At 36.4% G+C, this 14,379-nt stretch overlaps 1 protein-coding gene across 1 annotated transcript in view; it reads right to left on the reverse strand.

The window, feature by feature from the left end:
- Nucleotides 1-284: 284 nt before the first annotated feature.
- The window catches only part of SUN3 (Sad1 and UNC84 domain containing 3), a 34,495-nt gene continuing 20,400 nt past the window's right edge, over nucleotides 285-14,379 (reverse strand). The window contains exons 7-10 of the mRNA XM_014793646.2: nucleotides 7,585-7,700; nucleotides 6,114-6,281; nucleotides 2,401-2,493; nucleotides 285-1,208 (exon numbers count right to left, since the gene is read on the reverse strand). Of these exons, the coding sequence (XP_014649132.1) occupies nucleotides 1,089-1,208; nucleotides 2,401-2,493; nucleotides 6,114-6,281; nucleotides 7,585-7,700 (497 nt within the window). The 3' untranslated portion in view covers nucleotides 285-1,088. The remainder of the gene's footprint in view (nucleotides 1,209-2,400; nucleotides 2,494-6,113; nucleotides 6,282-7,584; nucleotides 7,701-14,379) is intronic.

The following is a 14,379-nucleotide window of genomic DNA, read 5'->3' on the forward strand; positions in this document are numbered from 1 at the left end:
TAAGTGAGCCTTCATGGATCAGCACCAACTTCAATGATCATTTTATGGCCACTCTTTTTCATCAATCTTCCCACTCATTTTCTCCTCTTATATTATTTTGAAACATATTTTAGATATATCATTTCATCTGTAAATACTTAAACATATAAATCTAAATGATAAGAATTATTTTTTGTAACAAAATCACAATACCATTATCACACAGGTACCTAAACATTCTTTTTAACAATAATTCCTTAATATTCTGTAATTGACTCATAAATACCATAAATTTTTTTCTGGTTTTTAATTGAGATCAAATTGAATTTGTAGATTAACTTACAGAGAATTGATGTCTTGATAGCGGAGTTTTGGTATCCATAAATAAGTTATGTCTTTCCATTAATTGAAGTCTTCTTTTTGTCATCCATGTTGTTTGGGCATTTCTTCGTACAGGTAGCTTAATTCTTATATTTGATTTTTTATATCTTTGTTGTGGCTTTTGTAAATTATATCCTCTAACTGGTTGTTGTTTGTATTTATGAATGATGTTGATTTATATGTGATAATTTTGTATCCACTAACTTGCTGCAGTTTCTCCTTGTTTGTAATGTATATTTTAATTGACTTTACTGCATTTCAAAGAATTCATCTAATCATCTGCAAATAGTCATGGTCAAACTTCCTTAATTTTTACCTCTAAGTTCTTTTGCTTATTTAATCACATTGACCAGTGCCTCCAGATCAGGGTTAAATAATAGTGGTAACAGTGGACATCCATACATGGTATGGATGAATGAATAAATAAAAACAAAGATGCTATTATGAGAAAGACTGGTGAATAACACCATCTTCTTCTAAATACAAATTCACTTTTCAATGCTCCAGCAAGATGATTCATCCTCAGAAGGTAAACTACCACAAGGAGGTTGAATTCACTTTCCTATTTTTTATTAGTAAAATTCATTCATTTTTTACTGGCAAGTATGAACCACTGTAAGGTTTCCCTCCCACTCTTAATTTTCGATTCCTATGGGTGCGGTAAATCTAATGGAATAAGAATACTTGAATATTCTGGACCCGTGGTCATGGCCTTCGATACCAGCTCTCTAGGTGTGATCTCCTGGGGTACCATGGACCCTGAATCTATATAGACAAGTATACTTCAGGTGTCCCCAGTTGCTGAGGATTTTAAGTTTCACACACAATAAAGATTCAGAAACTTCATGCTGAAAATAAAGAAAAGATAAAATTAATGCCTTATAAAGAAATCCATCTCAAAGAATTCCAAGGAATGCTGACATAATGGAAAATTAAAACTCTTTCCTTCCTAACACAATTAGTTTCAAATACCGGTTTAGTGGATGAGAAAATGAGCTACCATTGAGTAACAAGCTCATAAGAAGACAAATAGAAGGGAGGAAGATAATATGGTGGTCTAGGCATCCAAGTGCCTCTCACTGCCCCATCACACCCCACAGTACTCCTGGTTGGCTGTGCCAGGAAAGGAGGCAGCCAGAGACTGGAAATACAATCAAACATGAAACTCTACAAGTACATTCATTTCTAACACATATATTGTTTTCAGCTTAGATTTTCTCACTATTGGCCAAGAAGTTTCATAAAACACTTGTACATGGTATGAGATGCCTTCGACATCTCTTTATTACTTCCTGTGGCTAATGAGAAATAATGAAATATATATACCTTAATAACTTTCAGGGGATTATATGTTAACAATTGCTATTTTTTTCTGATTGAGTTAGGAAGAGAAGTTTTACCTGTATTATCTGGTGTTGAATATTTAGTCTATCTTCCTCTGAGTTCCTCTCTGCCTCTAACCATCTCATACTGCACCATCAACCCCATATCCTTTACCCAAGGAAGGTGAGATAGTGACTATCCAACCTGATGGTATCAAGGGAACCCAATAGGTAAGATAAGGACCGAGAAAGTGAATATATTTTTTAAAAGTGATAGCAGGGCCGGACCCGTGGCTTAGCAGTTAAGTGCGCGCGCTCCGCTGCTGGCGGCCCAGGTTCGGATCCCGGGCACACACCGACGCACCACTTCTCCGGCCATGCTGAGGCCATGTCCCACATACAGCAACTAGAAGGATGTGCAGCTATGACATACAACTATCTACTGGGGCTTTGGGGGAAATAAATAAATAAATAAAATTATAAAAAAAAAGTGATAGCAAATAAGGAAGAATTAAGCTTAGAAACTGCTCTGGTAATTGCCTGTCTTTTTCAATAAAATCCACATAAGCACTTGGAGCTAAGAATTGAAGTACAGATAAGCCTTGCTTAACTCATACTTTTGTCATAATTATTCTCACATTCCACTTTGCATTAAGCAACTGCAACAAACCAATCCCAGGGATGGAGCCACTCATATCCTAACCAGGGCTGTCATTACCTGGAGCTCAAATGTTTGAACAGTGGTTCCTGTTCTGTTATATACAAACTGACCAAGGAAAATTTCTTCTCCTTCACATTGTTTCGAGATGCCCTATAAAGAAAGCAACAGACATGGAGGTTGTAATGAATGGACGCTTGGTTAAAATAAATGGAGGCAGTTGTCTGTTCAAGTAGCAACAATTCACCATACATTTTTGGGTGTCCACCAGGGGCACAGTGCTGTGTTAGGTGTTTAGGCATTTAACTCAGGGGGCTGTGAGGCGAGAATCAGGCCTCTAGTGTTGACTAGATAGACAGGGAGAGAGAGAGATAGTAGATATATGATAGGTAGATAGACAGATACACACACAGATACATAGATAGATGAATGGATAGATAGGGCAAATCCCAGCATTAACTCTGGCCTAATAAGTATATTTGCTATACTTTAAATAAAATAAACCAAAAATGAGTCCCCATATTGACCCAGTGTTTTCCAAATGAGATAAACTTAATCCAATTGCCAGACTTTGATCACACAGATAAGTCTGTTCCCAAAGTAAACTTTTGTTGACTGAAAGAAAATATTGATATTTGTATGCAACTTCTCTTCCTTCTCCCCCGTTCAAAATTGAAGATTTTTGAGAGGAGAGTGCAGTGGTGGAAATTAATTTATTTTGTGAATCTAAAGTTTACTGTCAGTTTCCTTAAATCATAGTAACACAACAAAATAGTTTATTAGATCAATCATTTTATAATGAAAATATTAATATTGAAACTATTTATAACAATTTTATTAAAAGAATTGGATACATGATGACTAAATAATGTACCCATAATTATATATATAAAACTCAAGCCTCATATAATTCCTTTAGCCTGTTAAGATAGAAGTGCTAGTTTTATTTCCACCTTCATCATCCTGTTTTAATTTCACTTGGTTCATAAATTTGCTAATATAGGAGAAAAATGATGAGAAGTACTCTTTATTACTAAACAATTCTAGCCTAAAGGATTCACCCATAATTCCTCTGTAATGAGCAACAGTGTGCACCTTTCTGAAGGGGAGTTTGATCTGCTCCAATACAACCTAACTCAACTATAGGTGTCAGCAGACACCTATTGTGGGTGGCAACAGGCTTGCATCGAAGGATGGTAAGTAGTCTTCTTTCTGTTTTGTAACCCCAAAGTCATGGCATTTAGAGGCGTTCGAATGATGCACAAGAGAGGTTGAGCGCCATGTTTAACTCTGATCCCGCCTCCAGAGAGGAAGACCAAGAAATTGAAGTAAGTCACATACCTATGAGGAAAGCATGGGAGCAGATGCTAAGACAAAAAATCTGGTTCAGTGGCCTGGAGAAAACACAAACTACCCTGACCGTAGGAGGGACCAACAGCACACTGACCCCAAAGTATACTCCAAGTCCCCAGAAAGGGCCAGAGATGAGGCCACGGGAGAGGGGCAGGGCATGGGGCTGCAGGGGTCCCCAAATCCAAGGGTGGACGGACAGCCTTTTCAAAAAGCAGTTAGACCCCCAGTCTGGCCAGTCACCACTCCTGCCCTGGCTCAGCAGAGGATTATCTTCTTCTTCCCAGCTCTAGGACAGCTGGCCTCAGGAGCACTCTGCAGAAATAAGAGGTGAAGGCACACCCTACACACTGAATGGTGGCCCATGCAGCTCTTCTCCCAGCCACACCCCGTATGTGGTCGGCCACGCTGAAACCTCCTGGGCACGAAGTTGCAGGATTCCTCCCAGGGTCAGCCAGCCTGATGCCACACTCTGGGGTCTCCAGAAGAAGTGGCCCAACCAGACCATTCACCCTTGAAGCTCCCTGTCCACGCGCCCCACCCTGTGTGCAAATTTTCAGCTAGCTTTTTACCATTTAGCTGTTAAATGCAACTGATAAGCATCACCATACACATGAGAAAAGCACCTAAGAAGAAAGACGGAGCCCCTATCAACAGGGGAGGGAGCAGAAGAATATGAAACAAAACTACAATTAATGTCCGTTAATATCTTCTGAGGCTTAAGAGAAGATATTGCATCCTTGAAACAAAAAATTTAAACTCTAAAAAAGGGAATATTTACAGAAAAAAATGACTTAGAAAGAATAATCATGACAGCAGAAATAAAGAATTCAACATAGGGGTTAAAATACAAATAGAGAAAATCTTTCAGAAAGTAGAACAAAAAACAAATAAGGAAAATAAGAGAGAAAAGATTTTTTAAATAATAGATTGGATGATCAGCCAAATCTTCAGTGTGTGGAATTGGAAGCCCTGGCTAACAGCTGTGCATCAGACCTAACTAGCCAGCAGGCAGACTGGAGCAGTTGGTCGGAGTGCTGCAGAGGGAGGTCTCGAAATAAAAAAGAAAAGAAATTTATAGATTATCTGACGTGAATGAACATAATAGGAAGATATTTAGACTTCTGAAGAAGAGGTTGGGAATGTGACAGGAATATAGAAAACTAAGCAAATTAAATAAAAATGAGACAATTATCATCCTTAGGAACATCAAAAATTTTACACGAAGAAAATAGTATTCAAGTATACTATATGGCTCAACTGAGAACAAGATTGGTCACATGGTCCCAATGAAAACATTAAATACTGACTGAAACTCACAGTAAGATACACCATCTAGCAGTGCTCCAAACATGAAACACAGAGGTACCATGTGATCTAGCAATTCCACTCCTAGTATAGATCCAAAAGAAATGGAAATTGTGTCCACACAGAAGCTTGCACATAAATGTTCATAGCAGCATTACTCATAATAGCCAAAAAAGTGGAAGCATCTCAAATGTCCATCAACTGAAGAATGGATAAATAAAACATGGTCTATCTATACAACGAAATATTATTCAGCAATTTAAAAAAAATAAAGTACTGACACATGTTCTGACATAGATGAACCTTGAAAACATTATGCTAAATGAAAGAAGACAATCACAAAAGACCACATATATGATTCCACTTATATCAAGTGCCCAGAATAGGCCAATCTATAGAGACAAAGTAGATTAGTGGTTGCCTAGGGCTGGGGCAGAGGGTTGGGTGGATGGAGGGTGACAGCTAAGAGGTACAGAGTTTCTTTTGGGGGTAATAAGAATATTCTAAAATTGATTGTAGTGATGGGTGCACCACTCTGTGAATATACTAAAAGCCACTGAGGGGTACACTTTAAATGAATTAATTGCATGATGTATGAATTATATCTCCATAAACCTGTTTCTAAAAAAAGTTAAGACATAAGCATTTTGGGAGCATGGGAAAACCATGGAAGAGAGCTAAGCTTCATTTTCCAGGAAGACGTCAGTAGATAATAACCAAAACTGAAACATCAAGAAATAACACTGAAAGCAAATATGAAAGCAAGTACCCAAATAAGCAGCTAATAGTGCGGCAAGTGGAAGCTTCCGGAGAGGAAAATTCAGGGGTGGGAGAAGTGGGACAAGGAAAACTGTGTTTCATTATAAACACAGTATGGAAATGTTTGATTTTTTAATTGTACATGTATGACTTTGATAAAAGTAAAAAGTAAAATTAAGTAATAGAAATCATCTGGTCCAACTCCCTCACTTGGTAAATACAAAGCAGAGTCTAGGAAGTAAGTGACTTTCTCAAGTGGTTAGCCGCACAATTCAGATGAGATCCCAGGTCCTAACTCCTAGCCAACCACCTTCTATCATAACCCTCTCTAAACAAAGGTTTAGACAGCTACTCACATAGACAGAAAATTCCTTGGGTGCACTGGAGATGTCTCCTGAGGGAGATACCTTCTCTGAGATGTGCTCCATGGTAACAGCAGTTGGGATGAGCTTCCTGGCAAGCTTAATTAGAGCATGACCCTGGAAACCTGGAAAGGCCCAGCACTTTCCAGGGTGGACATCCGGCTGGAAAGAAAACACTGAGTTATTCTCTTATCTGATTATATAAATCCACCCCTACAATTGGTCAGCTAGTCACTATTGACCACAATCTCAGTTATGCCTATAATATGAAGGCATTGTATGGGATACATATCAAACAGGAAAACTTCCAAGATACCCATAGGTTTGGTTGTTCCTCATAGCACGTTACACTTAGATCAATCAGAGCCCTTTATTATATGTTTTTTTCGTTGCTCTGACTAGACTCTAAGCTGCTAGACACAGCTAGCTGGTATGAGTGGTGATGGTGTGTTGATGGTGCTGATGGTGGAGAAGATAGTGAAGATGGTGGTAGTGAGATGGTGGTGGTGCTCATTGTGGTGATGGTGATGGTGATGGTGGTGGTGGTGGTGGTGGAGGTGGTGGAGGTGGTAATGGTGATTATGGAGATGGTGGTGATAGCGATAGTGGTGACGGTAGCAGTGGAGGTGGGAACGGTAATGATGTGGTGGTGGTGGTAGCAGCGATGGTGGTGGTGGTGATGGTGTGATGGTAGTTATGGTGGTATAGATGGTGGTAGTGGTGATGATGGTGGTGATGGCGGTAGTGAGAATGGTGGTGGTGATGGTGGTAGTGAGAATGGTGGTGGTGATGGAGGTGATAATGGTGATGATAGTGATGGTGATGCTGGTGCTGTTGGTAAAGAAGAAAAATGATGTCTACCATTTTTCAGATCTAGACTATACTACGGAATGTGATCCATAGTTTTGCCCCTGAAGATATTTCTTAATTGGAAACTAACTTTAGCCTTGTAGATTATACTTAAGAAGAGCTCTACTATCTGTTGATGTCTAGTGTCTTTTGACTTGAACAGAAACGTTAGTGGAAATCTTATTTGGAAATTGCCCCTGTTATAATTAGACTTTATAAGAAGGTGTTAGCCGGAACAGCAGGTAGCACAGTACTGGCACTCGGGAGGCATGAACTTTCAGTGAATGTGTGTTGAGTGAAGTTTTCAATGGAAAAGGGAGGCCACAGAATCAACTTAAAGATATGGAATGTGTATGTTCTATTTGAGAAGTAAATAATCTAACTTACCAATCTTAAAATAATTAGTTAATTAATTAATTAACCATAGTTTACTGACCATAAAGTATGAAATAATTCATGTAGTTTGATAACTACAAAAATGCAAGGAGATGGTTTCAGGTTCTGTGACAAGTTCAGAGACTCATACTACCTCCATTTCAGATATTAATATTTTCATGAGAAATAACAGGAACAAAATCCTAAAATATAAACAGATTACTCGTAATCTAGCTTTTACCTGAAGAATAATATCCGGAGGCATTTCATAATTTAAGAATCCAATCCCATGCCAGTATAGTTTTGCTTTATTATTTTTGTAACTTTCTGAGGTCCCAGCTTCAATGATGGAGGCTCCTAAAATTATAATATAATTTTTAAAATAAAAAATTACACAACTCAAACCATCATTTAGATTTTAATAATGTTGTTGGAAAACTATTACTGGACAAATTATGAATAAGGTAAAATTCATATTCAGGAATTGGTAGGAAAAGTCTGACTTTCAGTTTTCATTATCACTGAAATTTTGTCACTTTGAGAAAACCACACTTGCTCTGTGTAGTTTCACAAGATTTCCGAAACTGGTATTTTGATAAAAAGTTGAATTCTGGAGCAATTGATTTAGAGATGGAAATATTATGTGGATTATGTTTATTACCTAAAAAGACACATAGACCCCCATATTTTAACAGCTCATGTGATAAATGAGAATTTTATGTTAGCCCAATTCACTCAAAAACAAAAAAGCAGAAAAACCAACGTCATAAATGTACTAAAAAGTTATATTCATAATAGCAATTCTGCAAATTCATTGAGCTTAATTCTAATCAAAGATATATAAAATATACTCATCAAATATTATCCCTTCACATTACTTCATTTTAGAAGCAAAATGTATTTTTACATAACCAATAAAGAAAATGCAAGTCACTTCCTCAAATTCCATCTGGATATCACAATACAACATTAAAAAGACACATGCCTGACTGAATATCCACTTACCAGTGCTTTCTCTAAGATGGCACAATTTGAAATAGTGCATGTGTACCTAAGGTTGCCAGATTTTGTGAGAAAAAATATAAGACTTCCAGTTAAATTTGAATTTCAGATAAAAAATGAATAGTTTTTTAGTGCTAGTATGTCTCATATAAGATTTGGAGCATATTTATACTGAAAAATTATTTGCTGTTAGCCTGAAATTCAAATTTAACTGGGCATCCTTTCTTTTATCTGACAACGCTGTGTGCACTTTGTTTTGAGTGCTGATACTGTCTGCTCAATCAATCACTAATCCTACTCAACCTATTGGACAGGAACTACACTGTCACATGCTAATATAAGGCTGCCCCCTGCTCCTCGTAATCTATTCAAGAAAAAATGTAAATTGGGGTATGTAGGGTTTTTTTAAATCAGTCATATTTATTCACTTTTTTATTCATTTGTTTTTTTATTTTTTAATCAGCTTTATTGAGATATAATTCACATACCATACAATTCACCCATTTAAAGTGTGCAATGTAGTGGTTTTTAGTATATTCACAGATTTGTGTGACTATGACCACAATCAATATTAGAACATTTTCAATCAGCCCGAAAAGAAACCCATAGCACCTAGCAATCACTCCCCATTTCCCCCAACCTCCTACCTCAGCCCTAGGCAGTCACTAATCTACTTGCTGTCACTATAGATTTGCCTGTTCTGGACCTCTCCTCCTGCTGTCCCTCTGTAGCCAGTCACAGGACAGAGCCTCTGCAATATGGCTACTTTCTTTTAGCACAATCAACACATTTGAGAATCCTGGGTGGTGTAATGAGAACCCACAGTTCATTCCTTTTTATTGCTGAGGAATATTCCACTGTATGGATACACTACAACTAGCTATTCATTCATCTGTTCATGGATATTTGGGCTATTTCTAGTTTTGGTGATTATGAATAAAGTTGCTATAGATATTCTCGTACTATAGATATTCAGGTTTTGTTGTGAACATAAGTCTAAATTTTTCTTAGGTAAATACCTAGAGGTCAGATTGCTGGGTCATAAGATAAGTGTTATATTTAACTTCATAAGAACTGTCAAACAGTTTTCCAAAATGGCTATACCATGTTACATTCTCACCAGCAGTGTATAAGAGTTACAGTTGCTTCCCATTGTTTCCAGAACTTCCTATGTCAGTTTTTGTTAGTGTGTTTGCTGTTCTAATAGATACCTAGTGGTATATCATTGTGGTTTTAATTTATATTTCACTAATGAACAGTAATGTTGAGCATTTTTTCATGTACTTTTTTGATATTCATTATCTTCTTTGATGAAATGACTTTCAAATCTTTTGCCCATTTTTTATTGGGTTGGCTGTTTTCTTATTATTGAAGTTTGAGAGCATTTATAAATTCTGGATACAAGTCCTTTGTCAAATATTTGGTTTGCAAATACTCTCTCCCAGCCTGTGACTTGTCTTTTCGCTCTCTTTACTGTCTTTTGCAGAGCAGAAGTTTTTAATTTTGATAAAGTCCAAATTATCCATTCTTTTTCTTTCATGGATCATGTTTTTAGTGTCATATCTAAGAAATCTTTCCCCAACTCAAAGTTACAAAGATTTTCTCTTATTTTTTCTTCTGGAAGTTTTATACCTTTAAGCTTTACATTTAGGTCTAGGACTCATTTTTAGTTGATTTTTGTAAGGTGGGAGTCACGAATCAAGGTTTAGTTTTGCATATGAATGTCCAACTCTTCCAGCACTATGACTTGCCTTTTCTCCTTTGTCAAAAATCAATTCACCATGTATGTGTGGGACTACTTCTGGACTTTCTATTCTGTTCCACTGATGTTACCAATACCACACTCTCTTGATTACTGTAGCTTTACAGTAAGCCTTAGAAGCAGGTAGTGTGAGTCCTCCAACTTTGTTCTTCCTTTTCAAAACTGTTTTGGCTATTCTAGTTCTTCTGCCATTTCATATACATTTTAGAAACAGCTTGTAGATTTCCAAGCAATCCTGCTTGGATTTCAGTTAGGATGTATTGAATCAATAGACCAGTTAGGGAGAATTGCCATCTTAACAATATTTGTTACTGCCAAAAATGGAGGTTCTTCTACTTGCCACAAGACAAGCCAACAGTCAGTCGAGAAGCAAGGTGGTAGGAGAGAAAGGGCATTTATTAAGTGATAAGCTAGCACATTGGAAGATGGGGGGACTAGCATCCTAAAGAACCATCTTGTAGAACAAAGACTACAGGCCAGTTATACAAGGGCTGGTCTCCGGGTGGCGCAGACATCTGGTCTTAGTTCCTGATAATCTTTGTTTCACTGGATATGCATCAGAGACCAGAGCAACGCCCTATAACCTGATTTAGCTTAAAGATAATAAGAACAAAATCTTTAATATGTACAGTAAAGATTACTGTCTATGTGAGTGGCGCCAACACATTGAGCCCTCTAATCCACCAACATGGTATATACCTGTCCACTTACTTAGGTTTTCTTTTACTTAGGTTTTCTTTTACCTCTTTCATTCATGGGTTTTTTTTAGTTTTTAGCACACAGATCCTGTGTACATTTTGTTAGATTTATACCTGAGTATTTCACATTTTTTATTGTTACTGTGAATAGTGCTGTTTTTTCAAATTTGTTTTTCCAATTTTTTATTACTAGTATCTAAAGATTGTATATATACAATTTAACTCGTTAACCTCACGTATTAGGTTCTAGTAGATCTTTTGGTGCTTTTCTCTGTAAATAATCATGTTGTCTGTGAGTAGAGACATTTTTATTTCTTCCTTTCCAATTTGCATGCTTTTTTTCTCTCCTCCCTCTCTTTCCCCTCCTCTTCCTAACCTTCCTCCTCCTCCTCCTCCTCCTTCTTCTTTCTCTCTCTCTTCCTCTCTCTCTTTGATTCTTGTGTTATCTTGCTGGCTAGGAGTTCTATTGCAGTATTGAATAGGAATGATGAAATTGAACATCCTTACCTGTTTCCCATCTTAGAGTCAAGCATTTAGTCTTTTACCAAGAAGTGTGAAGTTAGCTAGAGGAATTTTGCAGGCATCTTTTATCAGGTTGAGGAAATTCTCCTTTTAGTTTGCCGAGAGTTTTTTTCATCATGAAAGGATATTGAATTTTGTTCACTGATTTTAGTGCATCTAATTTCATGATCATCTGGTTTTTCTTCTTGAGTTTGGTCTGTTGATATAGTAAATGACATTGATTTATTTACAAATGATAAACCAGCCTTGCCTTTTCAGGATAAACCCGACTCAGCCATGTTGTATTATCACTTTTATATATTACTAGATTCGATTTTCTAATATTTTGTTGAGGAACGTTACATAATGGCAAAAAGGGGGATTCATCAACAAAAATAATAATCCTAAACATGCTTGCATCTAGAAGAGCTTCAAAATAGATTAAGCAGAGTCCTTTGTTCATGAGGTATATTGGCCTACATACTTCTTTTCTTATAACGTCCTTGTCTAGTTTTGGTGTCCAGATAACAATGGCCTCATGAAATAAGTTGCAAGTTCCCTCTCTCTTCTCCTACTTTATGTTTGTGTCGTAACATTATTTCTTTCTTAAATGGTTGGTAGATATCACCAGTGAAGACATCTGAGCTTGAAGTTTTCCTTTTAAGAAGTTTTTTAACTATAAATTCAATTTATGTAATAACTATAGGTTATCTACTTTGCCTTGAGTGAGCTTTGATAGTTTGTGTCTTTTAAGAAGTTAGTCCATTTCATCAAATTATCAGATTTGGGGCCATGAGGTTGTCATATTCATTTATTATCTTTTCAATCCTATAGTGTCTGTAGTGGTGTCTGCTCTTTCGTTCCTGCTGTTGGTCTTTCATGTCTTCTCTCTCTTTTATTTTCCCCCTGTTGGACGGTCAGGCTAAAGTTTTATCGATGTTTCTTCAAAGAACTTATTTTTTGTTTAACTGTTTTTCTCTATTTAAATTTTATTGATTTCTGTTCTTTATTATTTACTTCCTTTTCCTTGCTTTAGGTCCTACTGCCTTAAGGTAGAAATTTAGATCATTCATTTGAGAACTTTCTTATTTTCTAATATAAATGTTTGTTGCTCTAAATTTCACTCTAAGTGCTGCTTTAGCTGCAAACCATAAATTTTGATATTTTATGTTTCATTTTCATTTACTTAAAAATATTTTCTAATTTCTGTTGTAACTTTGTCTTTGACCCAGGAGTAATTTAGAAATGTATTCTTTAATTTCCAAATATTTGGGGATTTTCTAGATATCTTTTAGTTATTGATGTCTAGTTTATGTTTCCATTATAGTCACAGAACATACTCTATATCATTTCCATTATTTTAAATTTATTTTTGCCTTATGGCCCAGAACATGATTTGTCTTTGTGAAAGTTCCATGTGCACTTACAAAGAAGGTGTATTCTGACATTTTTTGGTGCAATATTCTATATATGTCAATTAGATCAACCTTTTGATAGTGTTGTTTAGATCTTCTATATTCTGACTGATTTTCTATATTCTTTTTCTATTAAGAGAGAAGAGTGTTGAAATTTCCAACTAAGGGCCGGCCCAGCGGCTTAGCCGTTGGGTGCGCACGCTCCGCTGCTGGTGGCCCGGGTTCGGATTCCGGGCGAGCGCCAACACGCCGCTTCTCTGGCCATGCTGGGGCCGCGTCCCATGTGCAGCAGCTGGAAGGACGTGCAACTATGACATATAGCTATCTACTGGGGCTTTGGGGAAAAAAAGGGAGGAGGATTGGCAATAGATGTTAGCACAGAGCCGGTCTTCCTCAGCAAAAAGAGGAGGATTAGCACGGATGTTAGCTCAGGGCTGATCTCTCTCACAAAAAAAAAAAGAAATTTCCAACTAAAATTATGGATTTGTGTGTCTATTTTGATGCAATTACATTTAGGATTGTTATGTCTTCTTAGTGAATTGACCTTTTTATCATTATATAATGATAATATAATATTTTATTATAGTATAATAATAATACTCTGTGTCTTGAAGCTCACTCAGTCTGTTATTAATATAGCTGCTCCACTTTGTAAAATATTGTTGTTTGCATGATATACTTTTTTCCATTCTTTTACTTTTAACCTATTTATGTGATTATAATTAAAGTGTATTTCTTGCAGACAGCATATATTTGAGTCTTGCTTTTATGCAACCTGCCAATCACCTTTAATTGGCATGTCTCTACCATGTACATTTAACATGCTTATTGATATGTTTGGAATTAAGTCTACCATTTTATTATTTGTTTTCTTTTGTCTCCTCTGGTTTTCTTCATCTGCTACCCCTTTCCTGCCCTCTTTTACATTAGCTGATTTTTTTAAAATCCCTTTTTAATTTATTCATGGGCTTTTGGATGTCTCTGTATTTTTTTTTTAGAGGTTGCTCTGGTGATTACAATACACATACCTAACTCAAAACCAGTCTATTTTGAGTTAATATTTTACCGTTTCATGTAAAATATAAAATCTTTAAACCATAGTGGTCCCTTTAACTTCGCCCATTGACCTTTCCTCTAGAGCTGTCACATGTATTACATCTTCATATATTAAAACTTCACCAGATAAGGTTATAATTTTTCCTTTTAACAGTCATATGTATTTTAAAGAACTTAAGAAAAGGAAATTGTCATCTCATATTTACTCAGATATTTGTCTTAGCCGTTGCTTTCTCTTCATTCCTCAAGTTCTAAGTTTCCTTTTGGGGTCATTTTTGCTAAGTCTGAAGAACTTCCTTTAGCAGATCTTTTGACAAAGAATCCTCTCGGTTTTCTTTCTTCTAAGAATGACTTTATTTCACCTTCATTCTTACAGAATGTATTTGCTGGATCTAGAATTCTGCATTGGCATTTCCTTTACCTCAGCACTTTACAATGTAGTTCCTTCCTCTTCTGATCTCCTTGGTCCCCAATAAGAAATCTGCAGTCATGCATATCACTGTTCTCCTATATGTAATGTGTGTATGTGTCTCTAGCTGCTTTCAAGATTTTTTCTGCATCTTTGATTTTAAGCAATTTAATTATGATATGTCTGGATGTAG

The sequence above is a fragment of the Ceratotherium simum genome, chromosome 1 (assembly GCF_057802395.1).
Source record: "Ceratotherium simum simum isolate JZ-2026a chromosome 1, ASM5780239v1, whole genome shotgun sequence".
Classification (NCBI taxonomy): Eukaryota; Metazoa; Chordata; class Mammalia; order Perissodactyla; family Rhinocerotidae; genus Ceratotherium; species Ceratotherium simum.